Genomic DNA, 26,246 nt, shown 5'->3' on the forward strand with positions numbered 1-26,246 from the left:
GAAACTGATTAGCATTTCCATAGAAATATGATAGACAAATTCCAGTATTCAAAATGTTTTCTTACAAGGTAACCTTCCTTCTACTTTATGGGAGGAAAATGTACTAGGCAGGAACTTCTCAGCTTTGTATTCTTAACCTCATTGTAATGAATTGCTGTGGTCCTCTATCAGAAAAGAACTATCCTTCCTCTTGGTCACAATACCTGCTCTGAATTCCATTCCTTCATGCTTTCTCAGGATTGGGTTAACTTTATTATTCTGCACTGCAGTGCTCTTGAATGGTTATTCTCAACTTATAAATGAAGTCCCATTTTCCAAAAGCAAAACATACTTTTCCTTGATCCTGTTCTCTTTCTGACTTACTCATTCAAGCCAAAATTCTTGATAATGTTGTCTCCCCTTTTTGACCGTCAGTTATTCCTTATGCTGTTAACTTGTGCTGCTTTACTCCTGAAACTGTTCCTGGGAAGGTTTTAGGTGACTCCTAATTGCCAAACCCACTGTTTTCTTCTTAGTGTGCTTTATTTTTGTATTTAACACTACTGGTCACTCTCATTTTTAGTTTATTTACTATCAGGGTCTCCTTTTTCTCCAACTATTTTTTTTTTTGCTTCCTCTCCCCACTGCTGTTCCTTTAGATTTTGTTTGTTTTCATATGATTTTGTCCTGTCTTTTCATTTTTCAACACATCTACTTGGTTTCTAAGGCAGAACACTGGGAAGCCTGTAGCATCTCCCACATCTAGTTGGTTACCAGGTCTGTCGTCTCAGCTGTTCGCTTCACCATTCCTGATACATAAATTCAGATGTTTATGATTATATCTTCTGATTTCCTTTCTTCAGTTTCACCTTCCCATTTTACTCATTTTCTCACTGCTGAAAGTGTTTTTTCCTTTTCTTAATTTTTCACATTAGTTCTCTTTCCAAAATGTACATCTGGTTAGTTAGATCAAAAATCCTTTGTTTCCCTAGTGCCCGTAAGACAAATTCCAGTCTATTTAAGTGTTGTGCAAGGTTCATTATAATTTATAAACCTCTACTTACCTCTTTAGTCTAATTTCTTTTTTTTTGGCCATACTAGGTGGCATGTGGGATCTTAGCTTCCTGACCAGGGATTGAACCTGTGCCCCCTGGAGTCTTAACCACTGGGCCACTAGGGAAGTCCTATAATCTGATTTTTTTTTTTTTAATTATAATGTAGATCATATTCACCCATATCTCATTATTTGTAGTCTCTGAACAGGTCATGTTCTTTCTAGGCCTTCCCTACCTGTCTTCCAGACTAAATTCATACTTCTCTCTTTTTGAGTGTTTTTCTCCCTGTAGTAATTTTCTATACCAATCTCTATTATAGTATTTTCCTCATTGTATTGTAATTATTATTGACTCCTCCCATAGACTTTAGCTACTTGAGGTAAAGGCTTTACAGTTTATCTTTGGGTCCCATCACTCGGTGCCTGGTTGCAGAGTACGTGTTCAGTAAGGTTATTGTTAATCAATGAATGGGCAGAATTAAAAGAATTATTTTTTTTTTCACTAACTTTCTGTTGATTTGACTAGACGACAGAGCACGCAGATCTCCACGAAAACTTCCTACTTCATTAAAAAAAGGAGAGAGGAAATGGGCTCCTCCAAAATTTCTGCCTCACAAATATGATGTGAAGCTACAGAATGAAGATAAGGTTAGTTGACACTTTATATTGAGCCTCTAACACATAGTATTGTTTAAGAAAGGATCGAAGAGCTAGTTTTCTCATAGAAGATGTGTTGTGTGAATGAATTTGTTTCTACAACAAATTCTGAGTGGTTTTCTGGTCTTTGTAATTAAGACTTTAAGTTAAATTGAATTTTCTTTTCTAGGAGAGCACATGCTTTTTCCTTTCTAATAGGAATTATTAGAGTGTAAGAGTAATTTGCATTTGAGCTTCAAAGTTAGTTGTCTAAAAAAAATAATAATCTGTTTCCAGTGGTTATGGACTTCCTGAGGAAATAGCTCTTCCCAGTTAAAAGTAGAGCTATTTGTAATAAAATAAGCTCAAAAACTGAGTTAACTCTAACCAGTGCTCTTACAAGGAATCTCTGGAGCTAATCATCTAAAATGGTAAATACTGTTTAAGTAACTTAGTACTATGTATTATTGATGCTGAGATGTTCAACTCCCATATTTTTACATGCCCAGAATCAGGATGTATCTTTTTTTTAAACGGAAGTATAGTTGATTTACAGTGTTGTGTTAGTTTCTGATGTACAGCACAGTGATTCAGTTATGCATATATATGTATATTCTTTTTCATTGTAGTTTATTAAAAGATACTGAATATAATTTCCTGTGCTATACATTAGGACTTTGTTTATCTATGTATCTTTTGGAATCAGGATATATCTTAATATCAGTTGGCAAGAATTTTTTTCTTTGTGGTACATAAAGTAATGTGTCTTTTGTTAATAACATCTTAGATTTCATGAAACGTGGCATGTTGTTTCGGGTACTTGTATTTCCGTATGTATAAAGTCTTATCATTAGGAAGAAGTGGGGCAGCTAGGTGGGGAAGGCAGCTGCACGCTTGTCTCCCTGTTTACCGGTTTATAGAGGAAGGCGCTAAGGCCTGAGAAAGCCTCTTTTAGAGTGTTGTTTCTTTCCCCCACGTCAAAATGTTGACAAGTCTTATTTCATTTTGAATCATTTGTTTTATAGTTAGTGATCTGAAGACTTAATTGCATTATCAGGATTTCTTTATATTTTAAATTGGGTGTTAAATACATTTTATTTTACTAAATGTTTTATGTCCCATTCAGCAAGGTGGGTTGCTAAAAACATGGCTAGCAAGTCTCAATCACTTCCCTAATTAACGTTTGTTTTCTTATTGATGATTGTAACTTGTTTGGTTCACATGTAGTAAGTATGGTTTACTGTGAAATACGGTTTTATAGAAAAACAAAATACAAATAAGAAAAAAGGTATCTCTGATCCCATACTTAGAGAAGATAATTGGTGAATATAGATGTAGTTAATGGGTGGCTACCTTTTAAATGACTCTCAAAAGTGGGACTATTCAGTATATAATATTTTGTAACTTGCTTTTTTCATTTACGGTATGAGTATCATTAAATTTTCTTCCAAAACAGTATTCTCAGGTTGTTAAGTATGTATGATAGTCACCAAGGTAGTTTATTAAAAATGCAGATTTCCAGATTTCACCACCACAAATTCTTCTGATTCAGTAGCTTTGGGATGAGGCCCAGGCATCTGCCTTGTAATAGCACCCTAGATGATTCTGATAACTCTGTCCTGATTGAGAAACTCTTCGCCCCCATGTCTGCATAGTGTCTATGTGGATATTTTAATTTGAAAAATGAGTCCTTTATGGATATACCTTTATGTATTTTCCCTCCCCCCCCCCGCCCCACCTTTTGTAAGCAGTTGATGATGACTGTCCATTTATTTCTAAATTCTTAATAAGAGGAATTGTGGACAATGGATATATACATTTTTCTGACTTTGATACATGTTGACAAATTGACTAGAGATATATTAACGTTCTGTCTCTGAAAAAGGTGATAACCCTATTTCATAGGTGGAATTAGGAGTTCTCTGGAGAAAGTATAGATCTTTGTTCTCATTGGTTAATTGCTTTTGACCCCAGTAATGAGTTATTTTTGTTTGTTAATTTAGATCATCAGTAATGTGCCAGCAGACAGCTTGATTCGTACAGAACGCCCACCAAATAAGGAGATACTTCGATACTTTATACGGCACAATGCGTTACGGGCTGGCACGGGTGAAAATGCCCCTTGGGTGGTGGAAGATGAGTTAGTGAAGAAATACTCCTTGCCTAGCAAGTTCAGTGACTTTCTGCTTGATCCATACAAGGTAAGGCACCTTAATTTTTGGACAGAAGGATAGGACACTATTAAATGAATTTATTTTCTCTGATGGCTCCAATAGGATTAGATTTACAGTAGATTTTAAACTGTAATTTTAAATAATGAATTCAAAATTTTTTCACATGTGTCTATTTCATTTAGGTTGTGATATTGGGGTTGGTAGGAGAGAGGTTGCATTGAATATCTCTTCTTCTAATATGACTTATTTTTACTGTGGTTGCATAATTAAAGAAACATGCATGTGCTTTTTTTTTTTTTTTTAAAGTAGTTTTTAACTTTTATTTATTTATTTATTTAATTAATTTATTTATTTATTTTATTAGTTGGAGGCTAGCATGTGCTTTTTTGTCTCAGATCTTTCTTGGAATGAGGTATGGTGTTGAAAATATTTTGCAAATTGATTGCTAAAAATGAAAGCTGATATTTGTATTGTCAGATAAGGTCAAATATACTGACATCTTTGAAAAGAATTAGTAGAAAATCTAACATTCCCCTCTGTTTTTTTTCCCTTTAATTATCTCATTGGGTTTTCACAATATTCTGATGAAATCATATGGTATATCTGTATTAATCTTATTTTCCAGATGGGGAAACTGAGACTAGTGTAATTAGAACCAGCAGAAAGTAAATGACAGAAGCTAAGACATTGGCCTTGGATTTCTGATTTCCTTTTCCATCTCAGGGTTTCTTCAATGATATTTTTTAAATGTGGGTGTTGAGAGTATTTATATTTCCTTTTGTTGATAAATTTACTTATTTACATACTGATATTTCATCTTGATCTCTGGGCCAGAATGTGATCAGCAGAGGGCAGCTGGTGCATTAAAACTAAGTCAGAATTCAGGATTTCTCTTTTTATCTCTTCCTTGTAATTATGAAAAACTAAGGATATCTTACAAGTGAGTCATACAACTAAATTATGTCAATTATCTTATGTTGATATCGCTAGCAAAAGTATGTTGAGAAATACATACATTTTTTCAAACCTTGGAAAAGACCTCCAACCATGGTTTAGCATTACCATGTTTTTTTATTCTAGGCCAGCATGATCAAGCAAAGATAAACAGTTCTATATAAAATCATCTCTAAATGAGTTTTAAGACTTGAATCTTCTAAGTCCTTAAACATTTTCCTCTCTTAAAATTTTACAGTTGTCTTTTATGTAATTTAGTTTAGTGATTCAAATAATATGAATAACATGAAAGAAAGACTGTTTATGGATAAAAGGTCTCTGGGTTTTATTAGAACAAAAAAACTGATCCATACTTATTATAGGAGCCAGAGACTTAGAATTCCAGGAATTTATCTGTTGAAAAGCAATTTCTGAAGAAATTGGCTATTCTGAAACTTTCTAATGAGAGCTTAAAATATTAACGTAATGAAATTTGTCTATAATTCAGTTGGAGACTAGGGAGTACAAGCTTGTTTAGACTAAACTGCTGTAAGAAGACAGTGATTCTACTTAGAGAAATGGGGAGTCATATAAGATAACCAGTCTACAAATTAAGAGCATATACTTACCTTATTATGTATTTTGCATCCCTAAAGAGTAATTTCTTATTCCCCAATACTATGTGATATTTCACTGATTTTTCTTTTTTGAGTTTATATATGTTTATTTTTCCTTTTTATTAAAGTCAGCTGTCTTAAAAAACTTTTTGGCGTCACAGCCAAGACAGAATATACTTAAGGCACAGATAAGAAGACCATGAAAGAGTGCTTTGGATTCTTTCCTGATCTAAAGGAAATTTAAAATAATTCATGGAGAATTAAAGTTGATCACTTGTGATCTGCCTATCCCAAAGGCAATGGGTTTGTGCTTGCTTCAGTAACACCTACATTAAAATCAGAACCAAAAGCAATAGGTTAAAAATTTTTTTGTCTTTGGTTTAGTAGAATTTAGTGTTTTGGGAGGCTGCTGAATACAACTACTGGAGAGAGAGATGAGGTCTGGAGAGAGAAAGCAAGCTGTGAGTAATGGTGTCAGGAAAGGACTGACGGGGAGAGCTTAAGTGGGAGAGAGGGAAATTATTTGGAAAAGTGGAATTTTTGAGTGCTATCTGAGCAGAGCCTGATGTGGTGATAGGCATGTGTTTGTGGTCTTGTAAACCTTAGAACATAATTTACTTGAGATTAAGAACTGTTTTACTCATCTTATATCCTGTGATGTTTAGCACAGGTATAATATGTATATGGCTAGTGAATTCATTTCTTTAAGAAGTTCTGTTCATTGAGAAAAATGCAGCTGACAGTTGAGTTTAGGGAAAACATTTTGTAGGCCTAATGACTTGGAGGAATGATTTATAAGGCACCTGAATAATAAAATAACGTTCATCTAAGATGAAATCAGCCATCTTAGCTCATTTCCCTCTTGTAATACATTGCCGCTGTAGTGTTTTGTTGGTCTGTCCATAATTTTTTTTTTTTTTTTTTGCCTCACAGCAAGCAGGATGATCAGGGATTGAACCCACGCCCCCTGAAGTGGCAACACAGGGTCCTAACCAGTGGACTGCTAGGGAATTCCCTGTCCATAATGTTTTGAACTCTTATTTTGAGCTGGTATATCCTAGTAGGGAAACATTTGGATAGAGACAACAAGAAAATAATACTTTTTAAGACATTTGAAGTCCTAAAATAATTTGGATTGGTTTAATATGATTCTTAATACATGTATAAAGCATTTTATTTTGAAATAATTTCATGCAGAAAAACTGACATATACTACAAAGAATTTCTGTGTATTCTTCAGGTAGATTCCTCAGATGTTAATATTTACCACATTTATTTTTTTTCTCTTCACACACAAATTTTTTTCTGAGCCGTTGGTAGTAGGTTATAAGATAGGATGCCATTTTGCAAAATACTTGAATATGTGTTTCTTAAAAGACAAGGATATTTTCTATTAATAACTGTGGTACAATTACCAAAATCAAGAAATTAGCATCATAGCAATACTGTTACCTGATCTAGAGTTTTTTAAGTGACCATAATCTCAAGATTTTATTATCTTCATAATAAAATAAGAAGCTTAGAACTGAATCACTTTGGATTTTTCTCTTATGTCCTCCCAGCTCAAAATGCATGTATCTCTTAACAGCCAGCATTCTCTTAGATCTGTAGTTGGGCTCAGTGCATTCAAGCCTCTGCAAAATCTTCTTTGTGGTTTTAGCCTTTCTCTGGAAAACCAGCTAAGTCTGTCCACCACAGCCACTCTGCTTCCTGTCATAACTCTTCTTTCTCTGGAGAATAGAGACTCCTTGTGCTTCTTGGACTGTGTCTCCCTGTGGCCTGGTGCTTGTGCCACTGACTGCAGAGAGTCCAGCAGGCTTTAGGAATGGCCCCATGTCTGCGAGAGTGCTGTCGGTGTGGAAGGAAGGGAGTCACAGCTTTAACTCTGATTTTGCTAATTGTCCCAATAACATCCTTTTAGCCAAACAAATTTTGTCTTGGCCCCAGTAGGATTTAATGTAGTATCATGTATTACCTTTACCTGTTACGTCTCTTGTCTTCTCTAATCTCAGTTGTCCATTGTCTTTTAAAAACCTTGACATTTTAAAGAACACAAGTCAATTATTTTGCATAATGCTCCTCAATTTGAGTTTATATCCTCATGCTTAGAAATACCACAGAATTGTTGTTGTATTCTCAGTGAATCATATCAGAAGGCACGTGGTGTAATTTTGTCTCATTACTAGTGATACTTAATTCTTGTACGTTTTGATATTTCTTATCCTAATAACTGATATTTCAAGTGTTAATAGTCCTAAGATTTTTCTTTGAATAAATTTTGGTTTGTGAAGTTTGGTTATGAATAGAGACTAGAGCTGAAGTATTTTAAAAAATAAAATGATTTTCAGAGCACTTAAAACTATTGTATTGTAACACATTTCACACATTTGCTGATAAAAGCATCAGGAGATCGAGACAAGCCCACTCTGAATGTTATCTTGAAACTCCTAACACGGTCCCTTGGGCAAATGAGAAGAGTGAAATAAGAATCAGAATATGGATTGCCAGAGTTTTCTAATTCAAGGTTCTTACTGCTAACTATTAAGTTAAATTTAGCATCTGAATGAGCTGCTATAAATATGTTTATTCATTTTTATCTTATTAGATTTCCTTATTTGTGGTGGTGGTTTGTTCCAGGTGACAGGGAACAAGTGTGGAATTGTAGACACAATTGTGGAATTGTATAACCTCTTGTGTTCCTGAGACATAAATAATTTTTTCCCGTTTATCAGTTAAGAAGGGCCTTTGCTGGAAAAGCTATAATACTGCTAATCCAGGTGCCCGTTCTTTTCTCCCTCTCGGTGCACTGTTCTAGTAGATTACTTTTGTTGAATGAGGGACAGGGTAGACCCTTAGCACATACATGGTTTTATACTTTTTCAGATTCCCCCTGAGCCCAGCCATGCCGGCTCCCACTGGCTGTGGCTGCCCAGCATGCCCTATGCTGAGATGATCCAGTTACTGAAGGACTGCTCACGCGGGGAGCCGGCCTTTTGGGAGGGGGTTGGGTGAGTTAATTTCTTTCATTTTTAAGAAAAAAAAAAATACATATATATATATGGTGTGGCTTGGCAAACAAACACACCTTATAAATGGGCTACTGGACCATCTCATGGCTAAGCCATCCTCCCAGCTCTTTCTTGCATAATCATTTCTGCCTAATACAGTGCTTCTAAGGAGAAGAAATTTATGCTAAATTTATGCTTGAGTGGCTTTTTAAATAGAAATGTAATCAGTAAATTAAAAAGTGGCCCAATTATAATAGATCCTATTACAAGATATCTATTAAAAATGTAAAAATGAAGTCTCATACTCATCTCCTTTTTAGTGATAAATTTTTGGAATGACTTCAGAGATAATCTGTTATCCTGCACATTAGAAAAAGCATCAATCTGTTATGTCTATACTCTGAAGATTTTCCAAGTCTAGCTGAAGTGGATGATTAACTTTTGGAAAGCATGTATTTATCTTTAATTCCTGACAGGGTAATTTTGGGCCTTAGTCTGTGATTTGTAGGGTGGTCTCTGAAATAATTGTTTTCTTTGAAGTTTTGTTGCTATTCTGCCCACAAGAAGAATGGACTCTTAAATAAGTTACCTTTGCTTATTTTTTTTTAACATTTTGAAATAGAGTTCTGGGGAACTAGAACTGGGAAATTCTTACCTCTGGGGAAAATGTGCCCTGAGTCACAGATAATGTATATATTCTATAAACTATGAAACCTTTTTATTAGCCCATACTGAGGATAATTGGGGAACAGAACATCCAGTTTTGGTCAAGGAACAAAAACAGCCTGCTAGGGGAGAGGTAACCTGCAGTTGCTTATAGTTCTTAAAGGGCAGATTGGCCTTTAAAGTTAGAGAACTTAGCCAGAAGGATTGCTTAAGTGTAGTCCACTCATTCATTACAGACCGTATTTCTACCTCTTCTGCAACTTAGGTTCTAGGAGTTTGTTTCTCTGATGATCATATATCCTTGATGTTTAAATCTTATTTGGCTTTATAGTACAGGTTATTAAATTTTACTGTACCTGTTTTGTTTACTCCTAACAAGAGCATAAGTGTTCTGTATGATCACTGAGACTTAACTTCACCATAGCCTTTTCCCTGTTGGCTTTTATTTTATTTTATTTTTCTTCCCTGTTGGCTTTTAAAGGGTCCTAATTTCATATTTGATGGTCTCCAGTGGTTTCCTTGCATGTAGTCTCACCTCCCCTGGCCTGTCTTCTCCACTACTTCCAGCCTGCCTCTTTACAAGTTAGTCCTTTAAAGGCAGAAACTTGAAGTTACACTCCTCTGTGTCTGAGTGCCTTCCGTGTGCTTAACTGCTTTTGGTGATAGAAGTCAAGTATTCTAGGGGTTATCTAGTCTTTCTTCTAATCACTTAAGACAGTAACTTTTTTTTGAATTGATACTTTTTCATTGCTTGGTTATTATTTCATGTAGTTTAACTGCCAGGCTTTTCTCTCTGTAATTATATTCTTTCAAAGCATCAAAATCAACAGTGTTTTTGTTTTAAACACCTAAGTAGAAACAGTGGTGGAATGATAGGTTGACTGTATTCTAACCTATTAAGTAATTCTGTATGATGGGGATAAGGTGGAGATCTAAAGTAAGTCCACACACTGTCCTTGTGTCTTTTATTCTAGTCATGTTTAAGCTGAACGTATGCAGGCTAGGACTGACTAGATACAATAGAGCAAGGGGACTGTAGATTTATGTAAGGTTGATTGGAATGACTGACTGGAATTTAATCTGGGTAAAGGATGAAGAAGTGAGATTGGTAAAAATGTGATAGAATTAATGAATTAATGGTTCTGCTGGGATTGAAGGATTGTGTAGTTGGGGTGCTAAAGGGAGTGAATTCGAAAGATGTGAGAGGACAATCAAGGAGAGAATTGTATGAGGTTGAAAACTTATCAGACTTGTAGTTAACAATGTATTCATGGAAATGGGTTCTTGAGGTGTGGGGAGCCAGAACGCCAGGATCAGGAAGGCTTTTTATTTGTGAGCAGTGTTTTGTTGTTACTATACTTACTGATACTCTTCATAAGGAAATATGCTTCTGAATTTAAACAAAAGTACTTAAATGGTATACTTTCTCTCATCCTAAGCACAGAATACTGCCAGTTGTAACAGAGGTTTAAAGGATAAAAATCCAAATCTGTCTTGAGCAGTATATTGTAAGATTTATCAGATATTGCCATTATCCAGATCAAATGTCCTTAATCTAGGTCCCATGGACTCTGAAATTGTATACATGATTTTTGTATGTTTCTGGGGAAAGAGTTCACAGATTTCTTTAAGGTATTTAAAGACTCAAAATCTATATGTAAGAAAGTAGTCTCATACCAGAAATGCCTGATATAGGTTTTTTTTTTTTTTTTGGCCATGCTTCATGGCATGTGGGATCTTAGTTCCCTGACCAGGGATCCAACCTGTGTCCCTGCAGTGGAAGCATGGAGTCTTAACCACTGGACCTCCAGGGACATCCTGGAGTATAGACTTTTAAGTCTTGGTGTCAGGAGAATTTTGTGTTGATAAGGCTAAATAAAATATTAGCTAACATTCATGGCTTTGTTTTCTCAGGGTGTCTGTGAAGAGAATGAATATGTAGCTTTACCTGAGTGGATGGGAAGAGGGCCTTTAGGATGCTTAAATAGTATTTCTTTAAATTAGGTTTTAAAATTAATTTTGCTTCTGTTCTTAAATTCTAGTATATGACTCTCAACCCATCTACTAAAAGGAAGAATACTGGATCTCCAGACAGGAAGCCTTCAAAGAAATCCAAGACAGACAACTCGTCTCTCAGTTCACCACTAAATCCTAAGTTATGGTGTCACGTACACCTGAAAAAATCCTTGAATGGCTCGCCACTCAAAGTGAAGAATTCAAAGAATTCCAAATCTCCAGAGGAGCATCTGGAGGAAATGATGAAGATGATGTCACCCAACAAGCTACATGCCAACTTTCACATTCCTAAGAAAGGCCCACCTGGCAAGAGGTCAGGGAAGAACAGTGACAAACCTTTGAAAGCCAAGGGCAGAGGCAAAGGCATCTTGAACGGACAGAAATCCACAGGGAATTCCAAATCTCCCAAGAAGGGCCTGAAGACCCCTAAAACCAAAATGAAACAGATGACTTTGTTGGACATGGCCAAAGGCACTCAGAAGGTGACTCGAGCCCCACGGAGTTCCGGGGGCACCCCCAGGTCCTCTAGCAAGCCTCACAAACACCTGCCTCCCGCTGCCCTGCACCTCATCGCCTACTACAAGGAAAACAAAGACAGGGAGGACAAGAAGAGCGCGCTGTCCTGCGTGATCTCCAAGACAGCTCGTCTCCTCTCCAGCGAAGACAGGGCGCGCCTCCCGGAAGAACTGCGGAGTCTCGTGCAGAAGCGCTTTGAGCTCCTAGAGCACAAAAAGAGGTGGGCTTCTATGTCCGAAGAGCAGCGCAAAGAATATCTGAAAAAGAAACGAGAGGAGCTGAAAGAGAAGTTAAAGGAGAAAGCAAAGGAGCGGAGGGAGAAAGAAATGCTTGAGAGACTTGAGAAACAGAAGCGGTACGAGGACCAAGAGTTAACTGGCAAAACCCTTCCAACATTTAAATTGGTAGATACCCCTGAGGGGCTGCCCAACACACTCTTTGGGGACGTGGCCATGGTGGTGGAGTTCTTGAGCTGTTACTCCGGGTTACTCCTACCAGATGCCCAGTATCCCATCACTGCTGTGTCCCTCATGGAAGCCTTGAGCGCAGAGAAGGGTGGCTTTTTATACTTGAATAGAGTGTTGGTCATCCTCCTGCAGACCTTGTTACAAGACGAAATAGCAGAAGACTATGGTGAACTGGGAATGAAGCTGTCAGAAATCCCTCTGACCCTGCATTCTGTGTCAGAGCTGGTTCGGCTCTGCTTGCGCAAATCTGATGTTCAGGAAGAGAGCGAGGGCTCAGACGCAGACGACAATAAAGACTCTGCGTCATTCGAGGACAATGAGGTCCAAGATGAGTTCCTAGAAAAGCTGGAGACCTCTGAATTTTTTGAACTCACATCAGAAGAGAAACTGCAGATCTTGACAGCCCTTTGCCACCGGATTCTCATGACATACTCCGTGCAGGACCACATGGAAACCAGGCAGCAGATGTCTGCAGAGTTATGGAAGGAACGGCTTGCTGTGTTGAAGGAAGAAAATGATAAGAAGAGAGCAGAGAAACAGAAACGGAAAGAAATGGAAGCCCGGAATAAAGAAAATGGAAAAGAGGAGAATGGGCTAGGCAAAGCTGACAGGAAAAAAGAAGTCGTGAAGTTTGAGCCCCAAGTAGATATGGAAGCTGAAGACATGATTAGTGCTGTGAAGAGCAGACGACTGCTTGCCATTCAGGCTAAGAAGGAGCGAGAGATTCAGGAGAGAGAAATGAAAGGTAAAATCTTGTGGAAAGATGGAAGTCACTAAGGTGTCATGGTAGTGTCTTCATTTGTCACAACTGTGCAGTTATTTTTGTGTGTGATAACCCAGTTCCTCCTACATGTGTAAGAGTCTAGCAGGAGTGTTCAACCAGGCATTCTGGTTGACAGGCATAGTTTGACTTGGGTTAGTGTGGTGGCGGCATCTTTTCTGGCTCTAGTGAAGGACCACATCCACAAAGAGACGTGCTAGAGACAACATACAACTTGGGAATGGGCCAGTCTGGGTGTAAACCCTACCTCTGATTTAGCTATGTAGTTCTCTGAGCAAGTTGCTCATCCTCATATGCTCAAGATTGTTGTAACAATTGAATGACAAGGTATTTGAAGTCCTCGGCTTGGTCGCCACCTCAGATATTAATCTTTCCTTTATTAAGATGTAAGGAAATAAAAACCGGGGGCTTTCTAGCACAGTTAAGTCTGAACTTTAAAAAAAAGAAAAAGAAAAACAGCCTTATTAAAAAATAATTCACACACTACACATCTCATCCATGTTTATTGTACAGTTCATTGTTTTAATATATTCACAGATATGTGTAGTCTTTATCACAATCAATTTTAGAACACTTTCATCACCTCAAAAAAAAACCTCATGCCCTTTAGTTACCATGATCCCATCCCCGCCCCCAGTCCTAAGCAGTCAGCTTCCACGGCTGATGAAATACATCTCTGTATTTGCCTATTCTGTTACATCATATCAGTGGAGTTGTATATGTGGTCTCTTGTGACTGGCTTCTTTCACTTAACTGTGGTTTCAAGGTTCAGGTTGTAGGGTGTTTCAACACTTCATTCCTTTTTATGGTTAAATATTGTTCCACTTTTTGCACATGCCACATTTGTTTATCCGTTTATCAGTTGATGGACATTTGTTTTGTTTTACTACTCTGGCTGCAGGCATTGCCGTACAAGTTTCTGTGGGAACACATGTTTTCATTTTTCATGGGTGTGATGGTAGTGATTCCCTAGGGCCCATGGTAGTGATTCCCTGCTGGCTCAGACAGTAAAGCATCTGCCCACAATGCGGGAGACCTGGGTTCGATCCCTGGCTTGGGAAGATCCCCTGGAGAAGGAAATGGCAACCCACTCCAGTACTCTTGCCTAGAAAATTCCATGGATGGAGGAGCCTGGTGGGCTACAGTCCATGGGGTTGCAAAGAGTTGGACACGACTGAGCGACTTCACTCACATGGCAATGAAAGCGCCATATCCTAACTGCTGCACCTCCTAGGAATTTCCCTATATTGGTTTTAAATAGATGAAATTTGTCTTAATTTTTTAAAGTAACATCTCTAGACTGATGCATTTTCCAGATTCTTGCTACATTGTAGGTGTTATCATCAGTAGAGCAGTAAGATTTCTGGCATTGTAAATAGCAGTACCCTTTATTTATAGTAACAAAATTTGTGACAGTTGTGGAAAAACTGAAAAGGCAAAATTCCAGGACTTCTTTCTTTGTTGAGGGAGATTTCTATCTAGATAGAATAAACTTAGGAATGACCACAAATAAATGGATTAAGAATTTTTTTCATTATTGACAGTGTTAACTTGCTGAGTAACTTGATAAATTATATTAAGTAGGCAGTAATTGCTATTATCTGCCAATGCTTCCCTGCTCTTGCTTTCTCAGTTCTTTTTTTCTAAATTCCTCAGGACTGAAATATGTTCTGTTTTGAAATAACTATTCTGGTCTTATTCATCCTGACCATTTTGAGGACCCTGTGGCTAGTCCTGTCAGAAAATGTTTCAGTTAATTCCACATGAGGACTGTTTTAAGGTTTCATTTAAAATTGTCAGTAAAATAAAATTAATTTATTATAAAATTAATAAAATGTTAAGATTTGGAGAGAACAGATTTTGCACTGAGTTGATGGCTGAGACGTCACAGAAATTCAAAGACCATAGAAGGACCAGATAGAAATTGCTGCCTTTCATATTATTTCTTAACAACAGGTTAGAATAAAGAGAAGGAAATGAAGCTTTGATGACTATCTAGTTTATATCAGGCACTTTTCACTCCTTATTTAAATTTGTAAGATTTACTAGAAAAAAAAATTTAACTATTGCTTCTTTTTACCTTCAACAGTGAAACTAGAACGCGAAGCTGAAGAAGAACGGATACGAAAGCACAAAGCCGCTGCTGAGAAGGCTTTCCAGGAAGGGATTGCCAGGGCAAAACTGGTCATGCGGAGGACTCCAATTGGTACAGATAGGAACCACAACAGGTCAGTTGTTAAATTCAGTTTTTGTCATCTCTTAGGGCTGTTACAGTGTTGCTAGTTAGTATTAAGATTAGACAAGCTTCCCTGTTTGTGGATGTTGGACACAGAATTGCTCATCGCACATTTGTTTGCATATTTACTGTGCCAACTGCTAGGGTTATGAAGTTAGATAACATGTGACCTTGTCCTTGAAGACCAGACAGATAGGAAGCTTAAGTTATGGTGGTAGGAGAAATGTCATCCTAATAGAAGTCTCTAAAAATGGTAAGATATTTTAACTGCATACATCGTGTGGAACCTAAAGCAGAGAAATATTAGTAGTTATAAAAATTATAGGTAGGAAGTGAATCTCAGATTCCCCAAATTTTAGTATGCTGTCCTTTACTTTAGAATTTGTATCTGCTCAATGTTCAGTGACATTCTGTAATCACCTTGCTCAACAAGGAAGTCATCCTGTGCTCACGGTGTTGTATTATTATATTAACATGTGGTTGTGATTTGTAGATACTGGCTCTTCTCAGATGAAGTTCCAGGTTTGTTCATTGAGAAAGGCTGGGTCCATGACAGCATTGACTACCGATTCAGCCATCACCGGAAAGACCACACAGACTCTCCTGATGAGGACTACTGTCCCCGGAGTATGTATATCTATTAGTTATTTATCATGCTCAAGACTGTCTTTCCTCTGTCACTTTTTTTCACTTGCTAAATTTCTTTATCATCTTCTTAATTCTATTTGAGTGAGGTGGGAAGATGTGAAATGCCTAGAAAAAGGAAGAAAACTTAACATTTGATTACCAGCTTTGTGTTGATATAGGCATAGTGTGAAAAGATGAAAAACTTGAGTTTTAGGATATTTGGGTATTATATTTATACAAGTAGTTTTCAGACTTTGTTCCTTGGGAGTCTCTTTGTAGGTATTTCAAAGGCTGGAATTGAGGTAATTCTTTTTTTTTTCCTAAGAAAGAAATTAAAAGAAAAAAATTTTTTAATTTAAAAATACCAGATGGTTAGATCAAATTTTTTCAGCATCACTGTTGTTGACGTTTGGGGCCAGATAATTCTTTGTAGTGGGAAGTTGTCCTATGCATTGTAGGTTATTTAGCAGCATCCCTGACTTCTGCCCATTGAATGCCGTTAGTGACAACCACATGCCACCAGGTATTGCCAGATGTCCTCTAGGAGGCAGCCTGGTTTTCTGTTGAGAACCGTTGCATTAGATGATCCATAAATATATGAAAATTGCTTCTTAAAATGTGTTTTCTTTCATTTTAGAGAAACTCATAATCCAGACTTTAAACTCACAGAATTGTTAAATAATGAAATTAATGTATATCCCTAAACTTCAGATTTAAGGCATTTTTCATGTTGAATTATGTTGTGTGTCCAAATGTGGCTCTTAGTAGAAAAATCTAGTTTGGGCAGACTTTGTAAATATCCAGGTGAGAGCAGCAAATGTGAAGTGAGGATCTTCAGACTTGAGACTGATTCCAGTGGGATGCACTGTGGTTTTATTATGTGTCTCAGAAAATTAATGGCTATTTTTAGAAATCCAGTCCCACAGTTACGGATTCTCCTGAGAGGAGGTTGTCATCCATATTTCTTCACTTCTAGAGCATCCTGGTGGATGTTGTGCCTTCCTGTTGTCTAGTTCCAGCATGGCAGGGTTTCTTCAGAACTCCCTGACGGAAAAGACACAACAAGGTTACATGTTAATGTTGCAGGGCAGATGTGCAGGTTAAAGTGGGAGAAGGAGGGCAGGGGAGAGAACCAATTGTAGGATTAGGTAAAGCCTCAAATACTGGCTTTAGAGCTATCTACTGACATCATATATTGGGTTTATAAAAAAGTGCATTGTATTTGACATTTGCAGCCACTTCCAAGGGCTAAACTTGTAGTAGTTTATATATTTCATTTGTGTCTACTTCACCACAGGTACTTGTGTCTTCGTGCCAAACATCGTCATGTACCAGCAGCAGATTATTTATGTGCTCTGAGATGTTTAGTCATCTCTCTTCATTCTAACTTGTGATACTCTTAAACTTTGACCTGTACAACTGCTCAGCTGTGTAGAGAACAACTATCCCAGATACTGTGCTGTCTGTAAGATGTTTAAGAGAAATTAGCATCTGTTGTATATGTGGATATATTCAATAGGCAGCGTCTGTGTACTGCTTAAATTTAAAACTAGGAGTGGAGTTATTTGCTGTGTTCAGCCTAACGTATACATTTTTCTTAGGTAAGAAAGCAAACCTAGGCAAAAATGTAAGCATGAACACACAACACGGCCCAGCAACAGAAATTGCTGTCGAGACCACTGTACCCAAACAAGGACAGAATCTATGGTAATGTGAGCATTCATCTGGTTGCTCTTTCTTTTTCATTTTCAGTGTTAAGAAAATATTTGATACAGTGACACCAGTGAGTGAGTTATTCACTATTGAGAGCATTTTGTGTGACTCTGATTTCTTGGATATGTAAGCACATTGCTTTAAAAGCAGACTTGATTTTTTTTTTTTTATGAGAATATATTTGTTTGCTTTAAGATTTAGAATTTATTTTTCTGTTGTGATGTAACTATATTATATGATAGATCTTATATAGCGTTGAAAATGCCTTTCAGTCTGCTTGGGAATAGAGCAGTATTTTCATCTCTATTAAAGAATAAAGAATTATAAATATAGCCATTAATCTTCTGTGTGCCTATTCTGCTTTAAGCTGGGAACTAGGTTTTGGAGAGGGTCCCTCCCACTTTGTGATCGCATCAGCTGCTTTGGTTGTGCTCAGCTTTGGTTTTGGATATAAGTTTACTCTTTAAAGGGGTAGGGACAAGAGTGAACTTTGTGAATTTGTACACTTGTCTCATATTACATTTTAGCAGAAACATTGGCTCCAGTGTCCTGGGATAAAGTTAACATTAGGTCTTGTGGCAACAGTAAATTGTTCTACTTCTGAGCAAGGTTGGAATTTTGCTTTCCCACTCCCACCACCGTAGTGTTTGATTCCCCCCTCCCAGAGTTAACAAGTTTGTTTTTTTTACCCCTGCAGGTTTTTATGTGATAGTCAGAAGGAACTGGATGAGTTGCTAAATTGCCTTCACCCTCAGGGAATAAGAGAAAGTCAGCTCAAAGAGAGACTGGAGAAGAGGTAAGGGTTCCATCTTGCTCTCCACATCTTTCTTCTGCGCTCGATATTACACATACCTTAGGGCGTGGTGGTGGTTTATCCATAAAAGCTTAAGTAAAATTTTAAAAGCCTGTAACCCTCTTATCTTCTTGTTGTTTGGTATTTTCTTGACACCTCATAATTATTTGGAAAATTATGCTATTAAAGCATGTGTATACAGGGTAGCAGGGTTATTCACTAACATGCCACATACCAGGCTGAGAGCTTCTTTGTAGTTAGGCAGCTTTGTAAACACAGTTCTGCATCAGCTGGTATTCAGAAGTATTCTCCCAGTATCCAGAATAACCAGAAAATGAAAACAACCTCAATTTTATCAACTGATGGATGAATAAACAAAATGTGGTGTATGCATAAATTCAACCATTAAAAGGAAAAAAGTGCTGAAATATGCTGCCACATGAATGAACATTATGCTTAGTCAAAGAAGCCAGACAATAAAAGGCCACATAGTATGTGATTTCACTTAGATGAGATATCCACAGTACGCAAATTTATAGTCAGAAAATAGATTAGTAGTTGCCAGGGGATGAGGGATGGGGGGAATTGAGAGTGTACAAATGAACATTCTCTCTGGAGGAGCACAGCTTCAAACCAGGCCTCAAAGAATTTCCACAGATAGAATTCCAAGAAACTCATGGTAAAAAAAAGTTAAAACCCACACAAATCAGGTACCATGAATGAGAGCTAGGTAAAGAAACACACTTAAAATACTGGAATTACCATGTGCAGAATACAATCTGTGTGTTTTTTAAAAGAATCAAGAGATTTGTGTAAGAAATAGATTATTAAAAAGCAAAGCTAAAAAGATCTAAATCAGTCTTGTAGAAATAAAACATGTCATTCAAGTCATTGGAATCTGTAATCATTCTTTAAGTTCCTTTATTCCTCCTCCCCGTTCCTTCAACTTTTCTAGGTACCAGGACATTATTCATTCTATTCATCTGGCCCGGAAGCCAAATTTAGGTCTAAAATCCTGTGATGGCAACCAGGAGCTGTTAAACTTTCTTCGAAGTGATCTCATTGAAGTTGCAACAAGGTTACAGAAGGGAGGACTTGGTTATGTGGAAGAAACCTCAGAATTTGAAGCTCGGGTAAGACCATCAGGGAAATACTCTTTTAATTTGGAATTGTTCCCTGATACTCTTCTTGACTTCCCTAGATGACCCCGGGGATCATATGTTTGAGTTTATTTTGAAAGACACATGTGAACCCTAAGTTCTCTGTGTACATATGATATTTTCCCCTTTTCATCATCTGCTGGTATCCAGAAAAATCTAATAGTTGGCACAGAACATTTGTTAAAAAAGAGCTTTTTTGTTGAGTTGCAAGAAAACTAGTCCTGAAGTCATAGTCATATAACATTATTTAACCTGTCCATTCCCGTGTGATGCCTGTGCTTTAAGGTAGGAAACGTTTGTGTATCCTGCTTTTGTCCATTCTCTAACCTGATCAACTCAGTAGAGTTAATCTTTTGTTGGGCAGCACTCATGCTGTTAAACAGGTAATTTCAGTGAAGGTGCATTTATTGTTCTGTCACTTACTGCTCAGAAGGACCCTTAAGTGTTGTAGGTGACCCAGTTAAAGAGACTCTGTGTCCAACATTAGATAAGTTTAGGTATCAAAGCTGGAGAAAAGATTGGAAAACACTGTCCATCAGTTATTACTATGGGGCTTCCCTGGTGGCTCAGATGGTAAAGAATCTGCCTGCAATGCAGGATACCCGGGTTCCATCCCTGGGTTGGGAAGATCTCCTGGAGAAGGGCATGGCTACCCACTCCAATATTCTTGCCTGGAGAATTCAATGAACAGAGGAGCCTGGCAGGCTAATTTTTATGTTAATTTTAAGTAATGAAGTCCACCTAACTCCAAACATCAATATTGGTGAGTGTTTTCAAATTGTTCATATGCATTATATGTGTTAATAGTTAAATGATTTTTATGAGCAGTTGGGGATCCCCACCCCCCCAGTTTTCCCTCCTTTATAGGAACTTTCCATTTCTTTTAGTTTTTGTATCACTTTGGTGTACATAATAAGCCATGGAGTTGATATGGTAAATCTTTTATTGTCAGACTTCTGTTTTTTTCTTTGCTATTTGTATTAGCAAATCATAGATCATCTTAATATATGTAACTTTTTTTTTCATTAGTTCTGTTATGAATTTTTGGTACATTCTCTGGGGAAAAGGATTGAAACATATTTATTGTTCAAGTTTTTTTTTAATAGGAATTATTCAACCAAAAGGATTCTGCCAGTTTCAAATACTACAATTGCTTTTTTATTTAGCAAGTATTTATCAGTTGCCTACTTTGTGTCAAACCCAGACCCATACCTTGCTAACATTGGATTATCATCATTCTTTCTGTTTTCATACTGTTCATGGGGTTCTCAAGGCAAAAGACTGGAGTGGTTTGCCAGTCCCTTCTCCATGGACCATATTTTGATTCTGTCGTTATAAAATGGTATTTTTACATGGGCATGTGTTGTGTGACTAAGAAGGTAGAGCGTGATTTGGATCAGTGATCTAGCTTGTGTTTCCTCATTCATAAAATCGGTGTGAGGCTTTGATGAGATCGTCATCTAAAATGTATTATGTGGCTTATAGTTTGTAAGCTAATAGGTTGGTAAATTTTTGCTTTCCTTCTGTTTTTCTTTGCCTTGAGGCTGTCATTTGTACTTAGTAGGCACTCAGTTGCTGAGTGAATGAATGAGCTCAGTAACTTCCTTAAGTAGAGCAAGTTTCAGCATCTCATGGGACCCTTCATCAGGGATATCCAAGTAGTCTGGCTACTTTCAAATGTATAAGCCTTCCATTGAACTGAGGCACCCAGTTAAATTAACGTTGTGTGACCAATTATGGTTTAGGTTGATTGGAATTTAATTGAGGATAGTCTGGTTTCATCTTTCTCTTGGCCTTTCGCTCAGTCTAGTCTTGAAATCGTTTTCTGTAGGTGATCTCACTAGAGAAACTGAAGGATTTTGGTGAATGTGTGATTGCCCTTCAAGCCAGTGTCATAAAGAAGTTTCTCCAAGGCTTCATGGCTCCCAAGCAGAAGAGAAGAAAACTCCAAAGTGAAGATTCAGTCAAGACTGAAGAGGTGGATGAAGAGAAAAAAATGGCAGAGGAAGCAAAGGTATTTTAGCTAATGAAGATGTCATTTTATGACTGTAGAAGTATATAATTGGTATTAAAATTATCTAACCCTGTGATTTTTAGCTACATAAGCACTGTTCCCTGAGCCAGTGTCTGATCTTCATCCCTTTCTCCAAATGTTGTTTTCAGACTGGTCTGTGGAGCACAGCCCTGCCTATAGTGCTGGATACTGTGTCAGACCCCCCACCCCCCAGCACACACACCTTTTACCTTTACCAAAGCGAATTCCTTTTTAAAAAAGGTGTTTGTGTGTGTGTGCTCAGTCATGTCTGACTGTTTGTGACCCCATAACCTACCAGGCTCCTCTGCCCATGGGATTTCCCAGGCAGTTTGCTCCTCCAAGAGACCTTCCTGACCCAGAGATCAAACTCAACATCTTCTGTGTCTCCTGCATTGGCAAGTGGACTCTACCACTGAGCCATTTGGGAAGCCCTTTTTTGAAGGGTGGTGGTTTTTCATGTTTTTTAAATTGTAAAATATACATGATCAATAACTTTGCCATTTTTACATGTAATCTGTGTCATTAAGTACATTCACATTGTTCTGCAACTATTACCACCATCTGTCCTCAGAATTTTTTTTTATCTTCCCAAACTGAAATGCCCATTGAACACTAAGTTACCCATTTCATCCTTCCCCCCAGTCCCTGGCAGCTATCATTTTCTTTCTGTGATGAATTTGAGTACTCTAGGTATCTCATATAAGTGGAATCATACAATATTTGTCTTTTTATGACTGGTGTATTTAACTTCTTCAAAGTTACTTGTGTTATAGCACGTGCCAGAATTTTCTTCCTTTATCAGACTGAGTAATATTTCATTGTGTGTATAGACCGCATTGTGCTTATCAGTCCATCAGTGGACACTTGAGTCACTTCCACCTTTTGACTATTGTGAGGGCCTTTAGAGCTTGTTTGGAGGTTCTGTTCAGGGAACACAACTACTTGTGCACCCTGGGCGAAGAAAGGTCCTCCTCTATCAGGGAAGATTGTCTTCTTTGACCAAGCTTGAAGCAAGTGGCAAAGAGAGAGGAGGGGAGGGAGAAAAGTGAAAACAAGGGAAAGTGTTCCACTGGATGATGCCCGGGACTGGCTTTCCTCTGCCGGTCACTGTGCACAGTCTGGGGGTTCTGGTGATAAGTAGAAGCCAGAAGTCCTTGCCCTCAAGAACTGTGTGAGAGATGCTTAGAGCAGTGTGACAGATGTGGAGAAAGATGAGTCCATGGCTCGCCTGTGAGAGATTCCAAGGGCCACTTAACACTTGCCAGAGGAGAGACCCTATTACCTGGATTTTAAAGAACAAGTAAAAATTAATTAGGTTGTGGAGAGTGGTGGGCACAGTGTTAGCCTGAGCTGGAATTGCCTCTCATCACTGACCGCTGGTCCTAGTTTCATCCTCTGAGTTGACATGGAATGAGTTTACTCTCTGAAGCTCCTCTGGGAGTTGTACACAGTTGTCATGTTCCCCCCAAGTTTCTTCCTAAGACCGAGAGTGATATGTGATACAAGAAACATTTTGGGTGAGAGGTGAGCCAAGAACTAAGATTCAGTTAGATAAACTTTTAACTATTAATTCATGACATAGACTCAGCTTTCACACACGTGTCATTGTCTTACAGGAATACAGCATCCAGGTAACCTCTAGGTGAAATAAGACATCAGACAGTTCGTACTCTCCTTTCCTAAATCTCTTCTCGTTAGGTGTAACTTTCAGCCTTGCTGAATGCTTCATGGGTTTCGTTTTTAACCCAGTTCTGTGCAGAACAGTCTCCTCCTTGATGTGGTCTTTGCTTGCCATTCCTTACTCATATTGTTTTCTCCTCATTGGGAGCCAGTAGCTCTATAGCGTTCTCATCAAGTTCCTTTTTAGTATTGAGCCCCATCGTGAAGGAACCTCTTTTCAGTTTGTCGCATGAGACGATTCTTAGCTTGGTTGGGGAGGAAAATGTGAGCACTTTGCAGATTTAACCTTGGGGCCCAGACACATAGCACACAAATGGAAAACATGGAGGAGTTTCTTGGAAAATCAATTAGGTTGCCGACTAAGTAGTTCAACAATGTTCTCCATTAAAATGGCATTATGCCTTGCAGTTCCCCACTGAAGGTCAACCTTGCCACAGCTCTGAAATTTTCCACTGTCCTTTGCTTTGAAGGTTTCCACTTAGCATGGGCCAGGGTTTTTCAGCTGGCACTAGGCTGTTGCACGGAGCTAATGTCAGTCTCTAATCTGTGCTTCAGTTTCCTTATTTGTGAAAGTAGATTATCTCTTAAATCCCTTCATGTGGTAGTCAATTATTTCAATTATTTAATGTTTATTTCATTTTCTTGCATTCAGTGGGAAAGATGTTTTATAATTGGGCGAAATCCTGGGTTCTGTTAGGCTCTCTGTTTACTTTGGATGCATTTGTCTTGACAAGTTGGTTATCTGTTTTTCCATTTTAAACATTCTTTTATGGAAGAATATGGTCTGACGCCTCATTATATTCTTGTCAAAATATGATGTTGTCTTTTTACTGTTAGGAAAGCTGAGTTCCCCTTAATTTTGTTATACACATTTCTGCTGTTTCTAACTAGGGCCCAACTTGATTTAAATATGTTGGAGACTTTGACTTTTTCATCAGAATAGTGTGTCTGGCACCACTACAATATTGTAATTAGCCTCCAACTAATAAAAATAAATGGGAAAAAAAAAAAGAATAGTGTGTCTGGCTTCCCAGCAGTACTGCAAGACAGTATTTACTTGATGGCACTGTGTTGACTGTAAAAACTTTATCTAGCTGCTGTTGATCTGTTTTTAAGTCTTGGATATGGTGGGTTTTTTTTTTTTTTTAATGTTCTAGACTGTTTGGAATTTTGTGCAATGGGAGGAGACTAAGATGTTCTTTAAAATGATGAGTGCCGGTTGTTTTTGTTCTTGAAACTAGAGGCTGGTTGGAGACAAGGCCTTTGTTGCCAAAAAAGGTCCGTCTAGTCAAAGTTATGGTTTTTCTAGTAGTCGTGTATGGATGTGAGAGTTGGACTGTAAAGAAAACTGAGTGCCGAAGAATTGATGCTTTTGAACTGTGATGTTGGAGAAGACTCTTGAGAGTTCCTTGGACAGCAAGGAGATCAAACCACTCGATCCTCAAGGAAATCAGTACTGAATATTCATTGGAAGGACTTTTGCTGAAGCTGAAACTCCAATACTTTGGCCACCTGATGCGAAGAACTGATTGGAAAAGACCCTGATGCTGGGAAAGATTGAAGGCAGCAGGCGAAGGGGACGACAGGATGAGATGGTTGGATAGCATCACCAACTCAATGGACATGGGTTTGAGCAAGCTCTAGGAATTGGTGATGGACACGGGAGCCTGGCGTGCTGCAGTCCATGGGGTCGCAAAGAGTCAGACTTGACTGAGCGGCTGAACTGAACTAAACTGTAGACAAGGCTGGTCTGGATGAATAACACAGGGGATAAAACAGGAGCTAATGTATAAATGCCAGCAGCACCAGATTGGGGATCAGGAGACCTGGCCCAGATTGCTGGGATCTTGGGCAGACTTTCTTTTCACGAAAAATAACAAACGAACGTTTATACAAATGGGTACAAACATTCATAGCAGTCTTACTCAGAATAATCAAAAAGCGGAAGCAGTCCAAGTGTTTGCCAGCTGATGAGTGGATAAACAACATGGATGTGTTACTCAGCAGTTTAAGTGGAATGAAGTACTGTCACATGCTGGGATGTGGATGAAGCTGGAAAACATGCTCAATTAAAGAAGCCAGTCACAAAAGGCCACATGTTGTGTGAAATGTCAGAATAGTTAAATCTGTAAAGCAGAGGAAGATTGTGGTTGCCTTGGGCTGAGGAAGTGGTGGGATAAGGTAGGGAATTGTGGGTTAGCGTAGGGATAGGAATTGGCAAGTCTTTTGGGGGTGATAAAAATGTTCTAAAATTAAGATTATGTTGATAGTTGTAAACCTCTGCAAATATATGAAAAGCCATTGACTGTATGTTTAATAGGGAGAACTTGTTAATATATAAATTATATCTCAAGTCAGTTTTTAAAATGAGGTTTTAATAAGCTTATTCTCAAGGTCTCTTTCAGTGTTTTGCTTTGTTTGTTCTAATGAGGCCACGTGTGCTAGGTTCTCAGATTTTGTAGTTTATAGGAAATGTTTTTTAAATGTTGGTAACTTGTGTCCATCTGACCACTAGAGGACACCAAAGCCCATTTTAGCTGTTCCCTGGCTATTCTCAGTAACACTCTTTTAGGAATTGAACCTAAAATTCTTAAATTTATATTGCATTGAATGAAGAAGATTTAAGTTTTAATTGAATGAAGAAGATTTAAGATTAAGTAGGAGACTCTCTGGTACCGCATGTCAGCTCTCATTACTTTAGGGTTGAAGACCAGCGAGGCAGCTGTGATTGTATATCTTACATCCTGCTGAGGCACTCTGAAAAGGGAAGGAAGGAAATTGTATTTCAGAGGCAGATGTTGAAATATCTGCACTGCAAGTTGGAGTAAGGAATGAGTCAGTTTTCACTAGAACTTGAGCAGCCTCTTAAATAGATGTTTTGGTGTGTTTATGTTACTTACCCTTGTTCATAAATTTACACACACAAGGCTCTCGGTTTCTGTAAGAAAAAGACAGCCTTTCTTCCCCCTCCCTCCACCTGTACACCAGGGTTGCAGAAGTAGCTCAACTGTCTTTTTCCTTCGGCAGCTCTGTTTTAAGCCTATGGCCTTCCATGAAAAGGCCATATGGCCTTTCTTACAGGAGGGAGACTATTACTTGAAATAGGCCTTTTTGTTTAGGACAGGGCAGTAAAACCCAGCAGGCGTGGTGTCAGT

General features: G+C 38.0%; 1 protein-coding gene across 1 annotated transcript in view; it reads left to right on the top strand.

Annotated features, from left to right (window-relative positions):
- The window catches only part of BAZ1B (bromodomain adjacent to zinc finger domain 1B), a 54,242-nt gene that overhangs the window by 17,528 nt on the left and 10,468 nt on the right, over positions 1-26,246 (top strand). Inside the window, exons 5-13 of the mRNA XM_043454958.1 lie at positions 1,560-1,681; positions 3,673-3,870; positions 11,110-12,811; positions 14,937-15,075; positions 15,577-15,710; positions 17,312-17,417; positions 18,121-18,219; positions 19,172-19,349; positions 21,208-21,390. Of these exons, the coding sequence (XP_043310893.1) occupies positions 1,560-1,681; positions 3,673-3,870; positions 11,110-12,811; positions 14,937-15,075; positions 15,577-15,710; positions 17,312-17,417; positions 18,121-18,219; positions 19,172-19,349; positions 21,208-21,390 (2,861 nt within the window). The remainder of the gene's footprint in view (positions 1-1,559; positions 1,682-3,672; positions 3,871-11,109; positions 12,812-14,936; positions 15,076-15,576; positions 15,711-17,311; positions 17,418-18,120; positions 18,220-19,171; positions 19,350-21,207; positions 21,391-26,246) is intronic.

Source organism: Cervus canadensis, chromosome 32, assembly GCF_019320065.1.
Source record: "Cervus canadensis isolate Bull #8, Minnesota chromosome 32, ASM1932006v1, whole genome shotgun sequence".
In the NCBI taxonomy this organism is placed as follows: Eukaryota; Metazoa; Chordata; class Mammalia; order Artiodactyla; family Cervidae; genus Cervus; species Cervus canadensis.